Consider the following 17,006-nt stretch of genomic DNA (forward strand, 5'->3'; position numbering starts at 1 on the left):
TGAACTAAGGGCTTTACTTGGATTACCTCACTTAATCCTAAGAAGTAGTTCTTGTACCATTCCTACTTTATAGATAAGGGCAGAATCTATCAGGCAGTACATATCAGGAACTGGATAATTTGCACAGGTGACACAGTAAACAAGTGGTGGAACTGGAACCCTAAGCAAGGCATTCTATCTGTAGAGTTTCACTCATCTGTACTGTTCTGTGATCAATGGACGGCTGGCAGACAGGCAGCATGGGATAGTGGCAAAGAGTGCAAACCTTAGAGTGAAAGACACCTAGGTACAAGACGCTTACTCATCGTATGGTCTTGTGCTCTGAACCTCATGCTCTTTATGCATAAAGTAGAAACAACAATAATATGTTAATGATAAAAATTACAGGCGCCTGGGTGGGTCAATCAGTTAAGAGTCTGCCTTCAGGGGCACCTGGGTGGCTCAGTGGGTTAAAGCCTCTGCCTTCAGCTCAGGTCATGATCCCTGGGTCCTGGGATCAAGCCCCACATCCGGCTCTCTGCTCCGCAGGGAACCTGCTTCCTCTTCTCTCTCTCTCTCTCTCTGCCTGCCTCTCTGTCTACTGTGATCTCTGTCTGTCAAATAAATAAATAAAATTAAAAAAAAAAAAAAAAGAGTCTGCCTTCGGCTCAGGTCAGATCCCAGGGTCCTGGGATTGAGTCTCACATAGGGCTCCCTCCTCAGCAGGGAGTCTGCTTCCTCCTGTGCCCCTCCCCCACTCTTACGCAAGCACACATTTGAGCATTCTCTTTCTCACAAATAAATAAATAAAAGTAAATTACTTCATAGTTTTGTTGGGAAAGTTAGTAAAATGGCATTCTTGATACAGAGCCTAATACAGAGGAAACAATAAGAAATAATAATAATAATATTAATATTAATGGATGGAAAGAAAGATAAGTCAGAAATTTATGAGAGAAACACCATCCCATCCAAAAGAGGATCCAGAGCTTGGGCGGGTTTGTTGAACGGGTGTTCCACATATTAATTTCCCTTTTGAGTCCTGGTCTTTCTCATAAGGATGGGAAATCAGTTGTCCCCACCTCCATCTGTCGATTCCTTGAAATTTGGGGATTGTCTGAGTATAAGCTGAAAAGCCCCTCTCCTTAAAAATCCCCTCTTGGTTCCCAGGATTGAGAGCAGGGGAAAGATGAAGAGAGCTATTCTAGGCCAGCCTCCCTCCAGCTGTTCTGCTGACCCAGGTGTTAGACATATGAACATGGCAAATAGAGAACAGGGCAGTGCTGGGTGAGCCAAGAGACTGAATCCCAGAGGCCTGAGATGTGGGATGGGTGCCGGGCCTCGTCCCAAGGGATATTCTCTTTCAACTCTGCTTGTCCCAAGTAAGGGACTGGTTCCCAGATAACAGATGGGCAGTGCTGAGAGGCTACCTCAGGCTTCACGATTGCTCTGAGAGGACCAGAGACCCATCCTCACCACCACCCACACCACAGAGAAGAGAAGAACCACAGAGACAAGACGGAGAATGAGGCATAGACTTAGGGAAGCAGATGCAACTCCTCACTCTGACCCCCCAGACCCGAACAGCACCTCTGAAGGCCAGCTCTATGGTTAATGACGCAAACACCACGACGCAAACACCACCTAGAAGGTGATAGTGCAGATGCCCTCTCTTTGGCTGAGGGGACAAGATCCCTTCTCTTGGCTAAACTGCCAACAGCTTAGATTCTCAGAGATGAAGCCAAAAAAAGCAGAAAAGCAGTAAACTATCGAGGCGGGAAGAAGGGGGGCAGGGGCAGTTTCCCTCAGAAAATGGGAGGGGAGGGGAATCCACGGAATGGATGTGGAGGGGAATTTCTGAGCGGGGAAAGTGAAAGCTCTGAGCCATAAATAAGAGGCAGTTGCAGCCTCACGCAGGCGTTCACACACATTCCCAGAGCCCCTCACACCCCACAAGGACGCCTGGGCGCTTCCCACTGCTCCCTCCCACTGCCAGCCAAGTGTCAGCCTCGAAAGACTCCAGCACACCCCCCGGGGATTCACCCGTGCTCACGCTCAGCTCACTGTCGCTCTGCCTCTGTCCGCCCTCCATGGCATCCCGGGCAGGAACACTACTGACCTTCAGCCTGCTGGCTCTCTGCACCTCCCCTGGTAAGGCTGAGGGAAGGCTTGTGGTGGGCATAGGGGAGGGGGCATCTAAATCTCAGGGTGCTGGCCATGAGGGACAGACACTGAGTTAGGTCTGCACATTTGGGTCAACCTGGGGGTGCCCTGAGCCCTGTGTGTGTGCCTGTGAGTGTGGGTATACCTGGGACCCTGAATGCCAATGTCTGTCTCTTGGTGTCTGTATCCTGGGGGTCTGTGGCTACCCCTCCCTCTGCAGCCTCTGTTTCCTGCTGCCTCCGTTTCCCAGACCGTAGAGAACAGTATGCATTTGTTTACGGTGGGGAGGATGGGAGATGCTGAGACAGGGCTAATAGTCCAAATATTTTACAATTTGTAAATCCTCTAATCCCGATCTCCTCCTACCCCTACCCCTCACCCCCCAGCCCCATGCTGTGAGCAGCATCAACTCTGCATTTATGCAGCAGTTGAGAGACCCTGGGAGAGAGCTTGGGACGATCAGGGCAGCGGGAAGGCATTTGTGGGGCTCAGGACAGTGGTGGTTACCAAACAGCTCAGAAGTACTCCAGTATTTTTAGCAACAATGAGGGCCATATGGGTATATACCAGCTAAATAGCAGATTTAACTGCCCCTGCCACGACACACCACACACACACACACACACACACACACACACACACACGCATGCGCACGCATGTGTCCTTAATCCCGTAGGGCCCTGGCCTCCCATCCTCAGGGTCCCTGTGTCCTGACACTCCCCTCTTCCCACCCCAGCTCTGGGTGGTGCCAACGATGCGGAAGACTGCTGCCTGTCTGTAACTCAGCGCCCCATCCCAGGGAATATCATCAGAGCCTTTCGCTACCTCCTCATCAAGGATGGCTGCAGAGTGCCTGCTGTTGTGTGAGTTGTGGGGAGGAGCTCGTCTAGCCTCATCCCCCCCACCAGCCACTGGTGATACCCCCACCTTCTTATCTGTCTTCTCCTTGCCAAGCCCAATCTCTTCAAGGAAGCCCCTGAAACAGGTTCCCATATGTGGTCCCCAGCCTCTGCCAGGGCCTGCCAGGAAGCTGGGTTCCTGGGCTCCAGCCTCTCTGACCTCTGACCTATGACTCCAGGTTCACCACACTGAGGGGTCACCAGCTCTGTGCACCCCCAGACCAGCCCTGGGTGGACCGCATCATCCGGAGACTGCAGAAGAACTCTGCAAAGGCAAGCCCGGCCCTCCTCAGCCCTGCCTCTTCCCTCAGAGCCCCTGCCCAAAACCCCAACTCATGACCCTGCCTCTCCTTCCTGCCCTAGAACAAGCGCCACAGCAGTTAGCCCCAGACAGCCCCAGAGAGAGCCCTGTGTCTGAGTGAAGGAATGTGATTCGCTGCAGTCCTGAGGAACGAAGGATCAGAAGGGAGGACCAGGCTTCCAGCAGCTCTGCACCAGACCCGACCCAGCAGGTTCAGGGCCTGGAGTGTCAATGGGAGTGTGAGTGTGAGCAGGGGTGAGTGTGACAGGAGCGCAGCTTCTCCTCCACACCCAGACTGCAATGCTTCAAATAAAGCCCAGCTGGTACCCACAGACCTGTCTGTCTGCTATTTGTTGTCTGTCTGAGAGGACTAGAATGGGAAAGGGGAAGATGCAACGGCAGGATCTCACTTTCCCTCTGCAACTTGAGCAACCTCTTCATGGACCCCTACTTCACACCCAGCGTTCTGGGGATGAGTTCCCACGATCAGAGCCCCACCTGGTCTCCTCATGGCCCTTTTACTCTCCATGGTTCAGCAACACCAAACCTGTCTTTTCTCTGATTGAGCCAACTCTTTTATGCCTCCCAGTGTTTATTCTCCAAAACAAAGTATCCAGGTGTCTCAGGGATCAGGTGTCACCAGAGGGAGGGGAGATGTCAGGAACCAGCTTTCCTGGCCGAGGACAAGAAGAGGCCCAGCTCTGCTTGAGGTGGGGTGGGGGTGGGGGGGAGTCCCCATCCATATCCCCCCACAGCCCCCCGCCTTTCCCTCCATCTGGAACACTCTTCTCTCTCAGCGGCTCACCTGCCTTCCCTTCTGGGGCTTAATGATCTTAATCCAGGAAGCTTCCCCTGACTCCAGGCTAGAGTAAGTAGCCCCCCTTCCTCCCAAGCTCCCAGGGCCCTTGCCCCGTCCCCTTGCAGCACCATCACACTGAGTTCTTTCTGACTGATAGTTTGTCAGCCTTCCTCAAGAGATCTCATGTCTCTTTTGGTTTCCACTGTCTCTCTGGTGGTGGTGTCACTGCCTGGCAAAAGGTAGTCACTCAATAAATATTTATCTAGAAAATGAATACATATGTGAGGAAAAGCTCAACAGCCAGCCTTGTGGGCCCATCTGTCCACACATAATCTGACCTTCAGGATAGCCTTCCTCTCTCCTCAGGCTGGGCCAGGTCTAGCCCCGTCTGAGCAATCCTGGGGTCACATTTCTGAGGGATACTGACAGAGAAACCTGGGAGCCTGAAGTCAGAGTGGAAGAGGGCTTAGAGGGTGGAAAAAGGAGCAGCCAGGAAGCCAGGGAGATTGAGCAAGTAGGAACTTCCCCACCACCCCTGCGACCTCCAGGACGGAGGCAACACTAAGACCGGGGAGTTACAGAGAAGGAGTCTCCTCTTGGGGACATGAAAGCACTGTGATTCTTGGAGCATACTGCAGGGCTGCTCTGGAAGGAGTGACCTCCTCATGCCCAGGAAGTCCCTGGGGAAGCTGCTGCTCTCCAACTTGGGCCTCTAAGGACCTGTCCCACTGAGAGCAGTCAGGCTGTGGCACTGGGGTTGGATGACAGCTATGACAGCAGACTGGGCATCGTTTCTTGGGAAGGGGGTCATCCTTAAAGCAGACATAACTCATCTGGTAAGAAAACCAGGCCTGGGCAGCATAGGAAGGGGAGCAGTGGTGAGGGGGTTGTGCCAGCCCCTCCTCACTAAGCTGAGTACACAGCAGCCTCTTTCCCCCCTCTACTCTCAGAAGGAAGGTATTCAAGACCTCAGATATCCCGTCTCTTAGAGTCACAGGAGTGGGTGGGATGGGGATAGTTTGCAAGAACAACTGCTATAGCTGGAAAGTGTGGTTTTGCTGCCTGGAGGAAATTAGCTGTCCAACTCATGCCCCCATGCGTCCATCCATTGAGCCATCTCTGTACCCATTAGACTGCCGTCCATCCATCCCCTCCTCTACCCATGTACTCATTCATCCATTGATCCATCCCTGAAGGCAGCCAACCGTGGAGCTCCAGGGGTCCCAGCTACATACAGACACCTTCTGGACCCCGTGCCCTGTACTCCAGCAAGCAAAGGACAAACACAGGTGTGAGAGGAGCACATTGCTTCAAATCCTTCTCAGTTCCTAGGGAAGCCAAGCGGAAGTCAGCCTGCCACAGAGGAAGACATAAAGCCTCCCCCTTGGACTCTCGGGGGAAAATCCCAGACAGAGTAGAGGAAGTGAAGGCAGGAGACCTAAGGAAGATGCTGCTATGACAGAGGTCCTGGACACTCCCTCCCTCCCACTGCCACTGAGGGGAGGGACACAAACAAGTCCTGATCTCTGTGCCCAGCCCACAGTCCTGCTTCAGTGCTTCCTTGTGCCACTCCAGTCAAGTCTCTTCCTTACCTCCCATCTCTATAACTTCTGTTCCCCCATCAGTCAGGTGTATGGGGAGAGATGCTTAATTTCTCCAAAGATTTGACTCATGAATCTTTGGGTCTCAGGCTAAACCCCCAGCATTCACACAGTCTCCCTCAAAGTCATGCACATTCAGAAATGTCCCTACTTCTTGGGGCCCCAGGGGCCACCCTCTGGGAACAAAGAACGAGCTGAGACTCAGCAAGAGAGAAAAGAATTCAGGAGCCAGTGAAGGGACTTGAATTGAACAGTCTCTGACCAGACCCTGGAGGCCTGAGGAATAAAGAATTTCAAGAAAGTCTAAGGGCGCAGACACCAGAGTACCACAGAGAGCAGGCACGCGCCCTCCCTAACCCTTCCCCAGCCCATGCCTCCCCATCCCCAGCCACCAACCTCTCCTGGGCACTTAGTCCTAGCCTCTTATCTCCCTGCCAGATACGTGAGGGCTTACCCCAGCCACCTGTGACTTGTCCTGACCACCCAAACATTCTCAGCACTGTGACTTCATCTAATTACACCTGCTCCTTGTTTTACTATAATTTAATGACAAGTGTTGTGTCACTATCCCAAGTTCTGGCAGGCCAGAAACCTCCTGCTCGCCTGACAGTGCTGAGGTCTGTGTCTCTGAGGGACAGTACGGACTAGCTTCCCCACCAGAATATAGGGGCCTTGCTGCCTGCCTCTGAATAGACACCTTCCTGTCTAGGGCTCATGGCTCCTGCTACCAGTTTAAGGCCAACAGCAGAGGGAAAACTCCCTACCCTGAAAGCCCAAGACCCCAGCAGCCAACACCTCCCTACCTGACATTCCTGCTCAGAGAACTCCCAGCTCCCATCTACATAATAGACAAAAAGCTCCCTGCCCCGTCCGTGGGTAGGCCTCCCAGAGAACGGGATTGGACCTATTCGTCTCCATTGCCAACATTGCTCTGTTCAGGGGCTGGCCCAAAACAAGCCCCAGAACTCATTTAATTAACAAAAAATGTAACTGAAAATGGCCCTTTCCCACGATGCCCCGCCCAACTCCTACCTGGAGTACATCCAGTTCTTAAGAGCTGGGACTGTCTCTGTTGCATGGGTAAATGTTTGGTAAGAGCCAGCCCCATACGGTTTTGATCATGTTTTCATCAGCTCGTGTTCGATTTCTCGGTAAGCCCCCACCCCCAGGCTCCCCTTTTCTGGCCTCCGGGAAACTCAGAAACAGCCAGAAAAATCTTGGAAATAACAGTCTCACAAAGGAGCAGGACTCCCAAGTGGGGAATTTCCTCAAGAACCCCTCTGTAAGAACAAGCTGGCACTTCTCTGGTCAGAGGACTTCCTCAGTGACCCCTGAGAGCGGACCACATGGAAAGACCACCAGGAACACCATGCCTTCCAGGCAAGACATCAACATTGTATAACTCCGAGGACACCATGTTCCCTGTAGTCCATGTAAATGGTGCCCCTTGGCACCTCGGCACGGCAGCCCTAGGTGTCAGAATATCTGTTAGTGTAGGGCCCCCCGTAGTCTCAGGGCTGCTGTGATCTAGGGTCCTAACCCTGGCAAATCCTTGTGTCCAAAGGGATGCCACATCACTGGAACCCAGAACATTTATTCCCACCAGGCACTGTTCTCAGAGCTCATGATACCATCGTGAATAAGACAGATATGGTCTTGGGCTTCATGAAACTGAATGAAAGCCTCTAATGAAGGTTACAGTATCTGCCCCCCCACACACAAAAAAGTGAATAGACAAATGTATTAACAAGGATTCTCAGTTGCAAGCTACTAAACCTCATTAGCTAATTTTTTTCTTTAATTTAAGATTTTATTTATTTATTTGACAGAGAGAATACAAGCAGGCAGAGCAGTAGGCAGAGGAAGAGGGAGAAGCAGGCTCCCCATGGGGCAGGGAGCCAATTTGGGACTCGATCCCACGATCCTGGGATCATGACCTGAGCCAAAGGCAGATGCTTAACTGACTGAGCCACCCAAGTGCCCCTTGTTAGCCAATTTAAGCAGAAAAGTAATTTGTTGAAAAGACCCTGAGAAATTGGAGAGAATGGAAGAACAAGAGAGCCCAAGCAGCTGGAACAGCTTGCAAATCTTGTAGTAGAGCCAGGCCAGGCCAGACAGCATCCCTAGAAGGGATGCCAAATGCCAACACCATCCTCATGTCCAGACAGCTGGAGCCCCTGCCCTGCGTCCCACGTTTCAGAGGGCTCTGCTCTGGCTCTTCCCCAGTCATATATCTGGGCACAGAGCAAAGAGTACACAGGGCTACGGGGATATATCCACCTGGAGCTTGTCTTCTCCTTCTAGAGCACATTTCAGGAACTGAGCACTAGAGAACTCCCTGCCTAAGTGGCCCCAAGCAGCTTCCAGAGTCCATGCAGGCCTCTTCCTGAGAGTCATCCTTCCTAGAATGGACTATGCCACTCCCAGCATCCAGAGGGTTGCCAAGAGGTAGATATTTCCAGGGAAATGTATGTATGGGGCCAGAGTGTCTACACCAGGCACAGGAGGCCTTTCATGATTCATGACGAAACCGAGGCTAGAAGAGGAGCTGGTGAAAGAGAAGGGGACAAGTAAAGCATGGGAACTTGGCTCTCCTCTTACCACCTCATTCCATCATAGAACTCCAAAGAGTCCAAGAATTCTAAATTTGAACCTCGCCTATGAATTGCTCTAAAGGCATATTTTTCAAGGCAGTAAGAGAGACATTTTTATCTGACAACATGTTAGCTCGATTTATAGCTTCTAAATAATTTTTTTAAAGATTTTATTTACTGGGACTTCTGGGTGACTCGGTCTGTAAGATTTTATTTATTTATTTGAGAGAGAGACAGAGAGCACAAGTTGGAGGGAAGGGTTACAGACAGAGGGAGAAGCGAATGCCTGCCAAGGAGGGAGCCCAATCCCGGCCTTGATCCCGAAACCCCGAGATCATGAGCTGAGCCGAAGGCAGATGTTTAACCGCCTAACTGGCTGAGCCACCCAGGCGCCCTGTAACTTTTAAATATTTAGATCCATGGTATGCTGCCCTTCATTTGTACCATTGCTTCAAACCCCACAAATGTTAGGTCATCAGCTCGCCAGATTCTACCTACTCGCCAGATTCTGGGATCAAATCTCCCGTGCCCCTGGAAAACACACATCACTTCTGCCACCACTCCTGTCACCATCAAACTAGACTCTCTACTAATCCTGCTACTTTGCATCACTGCTAACTTCCTACTCACAATCCTTGGAAGGTACCTCTGACCGGCTAAGTCCAAGTCATATGTCCAAGGTCAAACAGCAAAGGGGGGCAGGAATTAGTATGTGACCTTTGGGTATTTTATGATGGAAGATAACTATTGGGAACTAAGACTAATATAATAGGAAATTTGTCAATTATGGAAAGGGGTTAAAGATGTGGGCAGTGAAAACAATAATAAATACCTCTATAGCCTACCCTCTGGCTAGCCAACATCAAAATACACCCTTTGTCTCAAACCCAGGCCTCTTAAAAATTTAAGGGTATACCTAATATAGTAATCACTTTTGCTTATACAACCAAAAATCTTCGCTCCTCCTCAAAGAGAGACTTCAGAGTTTTAGCAATTATAACATCTGTCTTAGCTTGGGCTGCCAAAATGAAATACCATAGTCTGGGTGGCTTAAACAACAGACATTTATTTTCTCACAGTTCTGCAGATTACAAGTTCAAGATCAAGGTGCCAACATGGTCAGTTTCTGGTGCGAGCTCCCTACCTGTCTCGCAGATGGCCGCCTTCTTACTCTGTCCCATGACAGAGAGAAAAAGATCTCTCTCTTTCTTTTCTTTTCTTTTTTTTTAACATTTTATTTATTTATTTAACAGATAGAGATCACAAGTAGGCAGAGAGGCAGGCAGACAGAGAGAGAGGAGGAAGCAGGCTCCCCACTGAGCAGAGAGCCCGATGTAGGGCTCAATGTGGGGCTTGATCCCAGGAACCCGGGATCATGACCCGAGCTGAAGGCAGAGGCCTTAACCCACTAAGCCACCCAGGCACCCCTCTCTTTCTTTTCTTATAAGGCCACAGTCCTAGCAGATTAGGGCCCTACCTTTATGACCTCATTTACTTTAAATTACTTCCTAAAGATCTTATCTCGGGATACGTTCACACAGAAACAATTCGGCCCATAGCAAAATCCAATTCTAAATCCAAGATCTCAGGGTGACATCCATTCTTCTTCTAGTTTGTTATAATCCCATCTCTGTTGTACAATGCCTGGTAACCACCAATGACACACCTGATTGGTCAGGATAGGCTAGGTTATGTTGCAACAACAGATGACACCAAATCTGAGTGCCTTAACACAACAAAACTCTATCCCCATGCATACCAAGCCCGCTTTGGGTCTAGGCGGGTCTTTAGCACAGCTGTTTTCCATGTGGAAGCTCAACATTCTAGGCTGCCTTGATCTTCTGGCATGCTCTTTCATCTCCCACATATTTCTACCATCACTGCAGCCAGGAAAGACAGGCATCTCTTGTTTAAACACTTCTATCCACAAATGACACATGCCATTTCAATACACATTTCATTGGCCAAAGTGTGTCATACAACCACACTTAACTTTTTTAAAAAAGATTTTATTTATTTGAGAGAGAGAGAGAGATCATGAGTCAGAGAGCATGAGCAGGAGGAGGGGCAGACAGAGAGGGACAAGCAGACTCCCCACTGAGCAGGGAGCCTGATGTAGGGCTGGATCCCAGGACCCTGGGATCATGACCTGAACCGAAGGCAGACGCTTAACTGACTAAGCCACCCAGGTGCCCCCAGTCATACTTAACTTGAAGGAAACGACTGCCGGGAGGAGAAGTAAATCAATGTCTTGGTGAGTAGTAATAATATCCCCACAAAAAATCTATCTTCAAGAATGGAATAGGGGCACCTAGGTGGTTCAGTTGGTTAAGCGTCTGCTTCTGGCTCAGGTCATGATCTCGGGGTCCTGGGACCAAGCGCCAGCCGCCTCAACTCCTGCTCGGCAGGGAGTCTGTTTCTCCCTCTCCCTCTGGTCTCAACATCATGCTCTCTTTTTTTGCAAATAAATAAATAAAATCTTTAAAAAAAAAAAAAAAGAATGGAATAAAGGAGGATGAAAGAAAAGGGGAGTCAGTAAAAGAAAGAGGGGCATTTCAAAGCCAGGAGGAAAATATGGTTAAAAGCTATAGTCTGTTGTTATGAAACTAGCCCCGGGGCTTAACTAACATTTATTGTCTTCTTCCTTCTCATACTCATTTTCTATTGCTATGTAACAAATCACCACAAACTTAGCAGCTTCAAAAAATCCAGATTTAGGGGCGCCTGGGTGGCTCAGTGGATTAAGCCGCTGCCTTCGGCTCAGGTCATGATCTCAAGGTCCTGGGATCGAGCCCCGCATCGGGCTCTCTGCTCCGCGGGGAGCCTGCTTCCTCCTCTCTCTCTGCCTCTCTCTCTGCCTGCGTCTCTACCTACTTGTGATCTCTCTCTGTCAAATAAATAAATAAAATCTTTAAAAAAAAAAAATCCAGATTTACTATTTCACAGTTTCTATGGGTCAAGAGTCCAGGGACATGCTAACTGGGTCCTCTGGGCGTGGGGTCTCATCAGACTGAACTTAGACTCAGCCCGGGCTGCAGTCGCATTTCAGATTCAGATTCGTCTTTCAGACTCATGGGTACTGGCAGCTGTGCTTGTAGGACTGAGGCCCTGAGTTCCTGTAGCTGCGTGCCACATGGCCCCCTCTACAACATGGCAGTTTGCTTCTTCACAACCAACATGACAGCATCTGCTGCTGCTTATTTCTCTTTTTTAATTCCTTTCTTTCTTTTTTCTAAGTAAACCCTATGCCACACATGGGGCTTGAACTCATGACCCCAAGATCAAGGGTCCCATGCTCTACCAAACGAGTCAGCCAGGCACGTTCCCCTTTTTTCAAGAGAGAGACAGGGAGAGAGATTGAGCATATGAGTTGGGGAGAGGGGGGGCAGGGGTGTGTGTGCAGAGGGAGAATCCTAAGAAGGCTTCACGCCCAGCAGGAGCCTGGCTATAGGGCTCAATCTCACAACACTGAAATCATGACCTGGGCCAAAATCAAGAGTCAGATGCTTAATCAACTAGCCACTCAAGTGCCCCAAGGCACCCCCTTTTAAAAAAAAAAAATTTAAGGCTACCTCTTCTTTCTAATCTCTAGACACTTTTTTAAAGGACCCACCTGATTAGGTCAGGCCCATCCAAGGTAACCTCTTTCTTGATTAACTCAAAGTCAACTTATCAGGGACTTTAATCACATCTGCAAAATCCCTCCATTTTGTCATTGATCATAACCTAATCCCATGAAGGATATTCCATCATATTTACAGGTCAAGAGGTTAAGGTGATTGCAGATCAAGAAGATATAGGCATACACACCAGGGGGCAGGAATTTTAGAATTATGTTCACCACACTTCCCTTGTGACTCACTCCCTCTACCTCCAACTGGCACTTCAGCCAGCTGACATTCTGTGACTGCAAAGGACTCAAACCTTCACACCCAAGGGATACTAGACCCTAGTGGTCCTGCCTGATTAAGGTCACAAGGGTCATCCATTAACTTTGACCACTAGGCATGGCATCACCAGGAGGAAGTACCCCAAGTATTACCCACACACATAGAGCCTCTCACCACTTACCCTTCACCTTCCTCACCCACACTGGGATTAATCCCAAACCCCTCTCCCTCCTCTGAGCCTCTGTGCTTACTGTTCATTCTACTTGGAATGTCCTCCCTCCTGCCTCACCCATCCTCAAGGCTCTGCAGATGTCCTTCCTCCATGTAGCCTCCTCTCTGACCTTCAAGGGTTTGAAAGGTCCCCCAATAATGGGTCCTTGATTAAAGGTGCAAGACTGATACAAAGCGAAGGTCAAGCAAAGCTTTTTTTCGCGCCAAGCATCGAGAATCAAACCGATCGGGGACGCCTGGGTGGCTCAGTGGGTTAAAGCCTCTGCCTTTTGCTCAGGTCATGATCTAGAGCCCCACATCGGGCTCTCTGCTTGGCAGGGAGCCTGCTTCCTCCTCTCTCTCTCTCTCTGCCTGCCTCTCTCCCTACTTGTGATCTCTATCTGTCAAATAAATAAATAAAATCTTAAAAAAAAAAAAAAAAGAATCAAACCGATCGGTCAGGGCCATCCCTTACAAAGAGGCGACCTCTCCCTGCCTTATAGACTAGCTTTTAAGGGCAAAGGCCATGTGGTTGGGCCTGGCCATGCACAGGTGGCCAGTGAGATTGTAACACACAGGGAAACCTGCACAGTCATTCCAGGTCACACATAAGTGACCAATTGAATTACAATTTACCCTATAGTAGATATTTGAACCAGACTATCACCTTGGTCAGAATTGGCGCCCAAAATGTGCTCAAAAAGGCGGGGCCCATACTTCTTGGTAGCTAGGGCGACAGTATGCGCCCCCACTGATTGGATGTCTCCTCCTGGCCTGACCCACCCTTGTATTTGGGCTTTGTTACCTGGGACTGGTTTCCAGGACTTGCTTTTAAGTAAGTTCCCTGGGGTGGGGGGAGGGGGCAGGGTCAGATTAAGTTTTACTGCATAAACATCAAAATCACTGTTTAACTGGATGGCATCGCTCTGGCTAAATAAGCCTTTACAGGTTCTTCATCTCCAGCTACGTATATCACTTTCTATTTTGGGTTCAGGGACCCTTGTTTCCTGCACTTCTCCCAGCAAGGAGCCTTGGGGCCTGGAGTAGCCGGAATTGCAGGAAACGAAGGAGAGGGGATGTTAGAAAATCCTGGCAGTGGTGTTATTTCAAGCTCTGGAGGGCAGAAAGCAGGAAAGGGGGTGTACTGTTGCTCAAGACTTCTCCCCATCCTGATGGCCTGTCATCTCTGGAAGTCCTGTGCAATGTTCTACCCACACCCTGAGACCAAAGGGCCAAGCTCTGCCCCTCTGGCTGGGCCAAGAGCCTCTGAATATGGAAGAAGGTTTAGAAAAGGATGGGATGTGAAGCAGACCCCTTCCCATGATCAGGGACTTTTGGGGGCTGAGTCATTTGGTTTCTTGTTCATTTCCAGTTCCTTTCTGGAACAAGACAGCCCAGCCTCTTCAGGCCAAAGCCCCCCCTCCACAAACTAGGAACCACACATTCTCATTTTCTGTATACCCTGGACGCCCTCTACAGGCCCCCTGAGGTTGAGAGCCCAAGCCGGAAGCCTCCTATCCGCTTTCCCTACGCAATAGGAGCTGCCTGCAGGCCCTGTGAGGTTGGGAATCACAAAGGGATGGACTGAACAGCAACCAGTATACACACACACACACACAAACACACACACACAAGTGCCGACACCCTCACCCACTCACATATGTCCTACCCACGTACGCATACACAGTCCATCACTCACATACATCAAAGGACACACCATAGACATTTAATCTTAAAATCACAATATGGACACAAGGGCGTATCAGACACACATGATTCACGCACGTCACAGACACACAGACACACAAACACACTCCTAAAGAGGAGTATTTGTTTGGAAGAAATAGGTTGAAAAGCCACCGGGGGAACAGGGTAATATTCTGAGTGATGTAAAAGGAGGCTGACCCTCTTCTAGGTCTAACAGGGCTTATAGACTAGAGAGCCAATTTTCTGTTTTGCTGGGTACTAGAGGGGTTTTCCGTTTGGAACAGCACAGATAAGAGCTGGGGTAGAGCTATTAAAAAGAAATTTGGGGAAAAAAAAGAAATTTGGAGTTTGCAAGAGCTTAATCTATATAACTTGTACAAAATCTCATTCTTAGAAGCTGGACTCCTGAACTCAGCCAGCGGGGTTGAGCTGTCCTCACTGTATCCAGGGTACCATATGGAGAAGTCTCTTGATACTGGCGATACATGGTAGGTGATAAATGAGAACAGCGATGGACCTGACCTTCACTGAGTTCCCACCGTGAGTCAGGCTCATGAACTACCTCATAGGATATATACATTAGTTCTTTTTTTACAGGTGAGGAAACAGTCATCTCTCCCCTCATTTGTCCAAGGTCATAAAGCCAGATTCAAACATGAGTTTGAATATTAAAATCGTTGTTTTGCTTCATTGGTAATGACAAATGCAAGGCATACATGCTCCCACTCCCAAATCATGTTCCCAAAAATATTGATCCAGACTAAGGATTGGCAAACTACCGCCCGTGGGAGAGATCCAGACTGCCACTTGTTTTTGTAAACAAAGTTTAATGGAAATGCTGCCATACCTGTTCATTTACATATTGTCTACGGTTGCTTTGGGGCTACAACAGCAAAACTGAGTAGTCACTACAACAGCAAAACTGAGTAGTCACTACAGAGACAGTTTAGCCAGTAAAATCTTAAATATATACTGTCTAGCCCTTTACAGAAAAAGTTTGCCAGCCCCTGATCCAAACTCCGCCTCAGAACTGGAGCTAGCAAGTGAGACAAGGCTTATTGTCTTCAGGGTCTTAGCCCTGAAGGGTTAGTCAAGTAAATAAATGAATGGGATAGAGCACGAATGATTGCACAGGTGGATGGATACTATAGGTAATATACCAGAGTTTGCATTTATAAATACTAATGTTCTGCCATTTATATGCTGGAAAACCTTAGAAAAATTTCTGTGGCTTAGGTTCCTCATCTGTAAAATGGGAATAATAGTAATCATTATTCAGAGCTCCTCTCATGGCAAATGACAAAAATGCAACTTAAAGTGCTTAAACAAAAATTTAAAATTGTTGTATCACAGAACTAGGAACATCAAAAATAGATTTTGGGGGCACCTGTGTGGCTCAGTCAGGTAAGCATCTGCCTCTTGATTTTGGTTCAGCTCAGGATCTCAGGGTCGTGAGATCAAGCCCCACATTGGACTCTACAGCTGGGTGTGGAGCCTGCTTAGGATTCTCTCTTTCCTGCTCCCTCTGCCCATCTCCCTGACTCATGCTCACTCGTGAGCGTGCACGCTCTCTCTCTCAAAAAAAAAAAACCTTTTTTTAATATACATTTTAGTCTACTTCTGCCCTAGGGGTCCAAATGATGTTAACTCCTCTTAACTTCTAATTATTTTTAGGGGGGTTCATTCCTCTTGTAGACAGGTACTCTTCTAACAGCAGGAAATATGGACCCTAGAAGCCTCAAGTCTACATTTTATAGTGAGCCATCTAAAACAGAGGTTGTCTGGGGTACCTGGCTAGTTCAGTGCATACAGCATATGACTTTCGATCTCAAAGTTGTGAGTTTAAGCCCCATGTTGGGTGTAGAGATTACTTAAGAATAAAATATTTTAAAAATAGGGGCACTTATGTGGCTCAGTCAGTTAATCATCTGCCTTTGGCTCAGGTCATGATCCCAGAGTCCCAGGATGGAGTCCCGCATTGGGCTCCCTGCTCAGTGGGAAGTCTGCTTCGCCCTCTGAACTTCCACCTTCTCGTGCTCTTTCATTCTCTCCCTCTCTCAAATAAATAAATAAAATCTTAAGAAAAAAAGTTTCTGCCTGAACAAAAGCATAGCCCACAGCACTCTACTTCATAGATTTGCCATAAGACAATGAATTTAAAGAATTTAGCATGGTGCCTGGCACTCAAGTACCAACAAATATGAATTATTAACATAACTAATAGATGGATAAACAAATGCATTAATAGATGATGACTAGATTAAAATGGTTGAACATATGCATGAACAAATGGAAATGAAGGTATGAAAAGATATATGAAAGATGGAGGAAGGAAGAATAGACGACAAAGAAGGGTGGACACGGACCCGTGGATGGGTGATAGAGAACGTAGAAAAATTTGGGTCTGCAGTTAAGTTTGTCACATCATATGCTCTAGGGCTGGAAAAGGAAACAGAGGAGGACTCCACAATTCGTCTATTAGGGGAGGTCTCCTCCTCTGGTCTGTCTTTTGATCCTCTTATCAGGTAAGGAAAGCACTTGCTCCTCTCCCTCCTACCTAGTTTCCTTGTCTCTGTAAGCTGACCAGCCTCTCTCAGAAATTCTCTCTTCATTTCCCACAATAGGGAAAGCAGGGTAGAGGGGGCATTCTAGGCGAGATTACCCTCAAGCTATTCCTCTGACTCAGCTCAGGTCACAGGAAAATGGGTCAGCAGGGCAAAGGGTGAGCGCTGGCTGGGTCAGGAGGGTAAAGCCCTAGAGTCCTCAGATGTGAGATACAGGAATTGGATCTGCTTCCAGAAAACTTTCCCTTTAGCGAAACTTGTCCGAGGAAGACCAGGTCTCAAATGACAGATGCATAGAC

The 17,006-nt window shown here is 48.6% G+C and overlaps 1 protein-coding gene across 1 annotated transcript; it reads left to right on the plus strand.

Annotated features, from left to right (window-relative positions):
- Positions 1-1,881: 1,881 nt before the first annotated feature.
- Positions 1,882-3,676, plus strand: CCL19 (C-C motif chemokine ligand 19). The gene is made up of 4 exons (XM_046023381.1): positions 1,882-2,130; positions 2,879-3,005; positions 3,221-3,314; positions 3,405-3,676. Exons 1-4 carry the CDS (start codon positions 2,070-2,072, stop codon positions 3,423-3,425), a joined length of 303 nt encoding a protein of 100 aa, XP_045879337.1. The 5' UTR covers positions 1,882-2,069; the 3' UTR covers positions 3,426-3,676.
- The last annotated feature ends 13,330 nt before the right edge of the window (positions 3,677-17,006 follow it).

The sequence above is a fragment of the Meles meles genome, chromosome 11 (assembly GCF_922984935.1).
Source record: "Meles meles chromosome 11, mMelMel3.1 paternal haplotype, whole genome shotgun sequence".
Classification (NCBI taxonomy): Eukaryota; Metazoa; Chordata; class Mammalia; order Carnivora; family Mustelidae; genus Meles; species Meles meles.

Excerpts from the sequence above, each read along its gene's own strand:
- CCL19 (XM_046023381.1), top strand. The coding sequence starts at position 2,070 with ATGGCATCCCGGGCAGGAACACTACTGACCTTCAGCCTGCTGGCTCTC. Across the intron at positions 2,131-2,878 it reads GGCTCTCTGCACCTCCCCTG|CTCTGGGTGGTGCCAACGAT; the intron begins GTAAGGCTGAGG and ends TTCCCACCCCAG. Across the intron at positions 3,006-3,220 it reads TGCAGAGTGCCTGCTGTTGT|GTTCACCACACTGAGGGGTC; the intron begins GTGAGTTGTGGG and ends CTATGACTCCAG.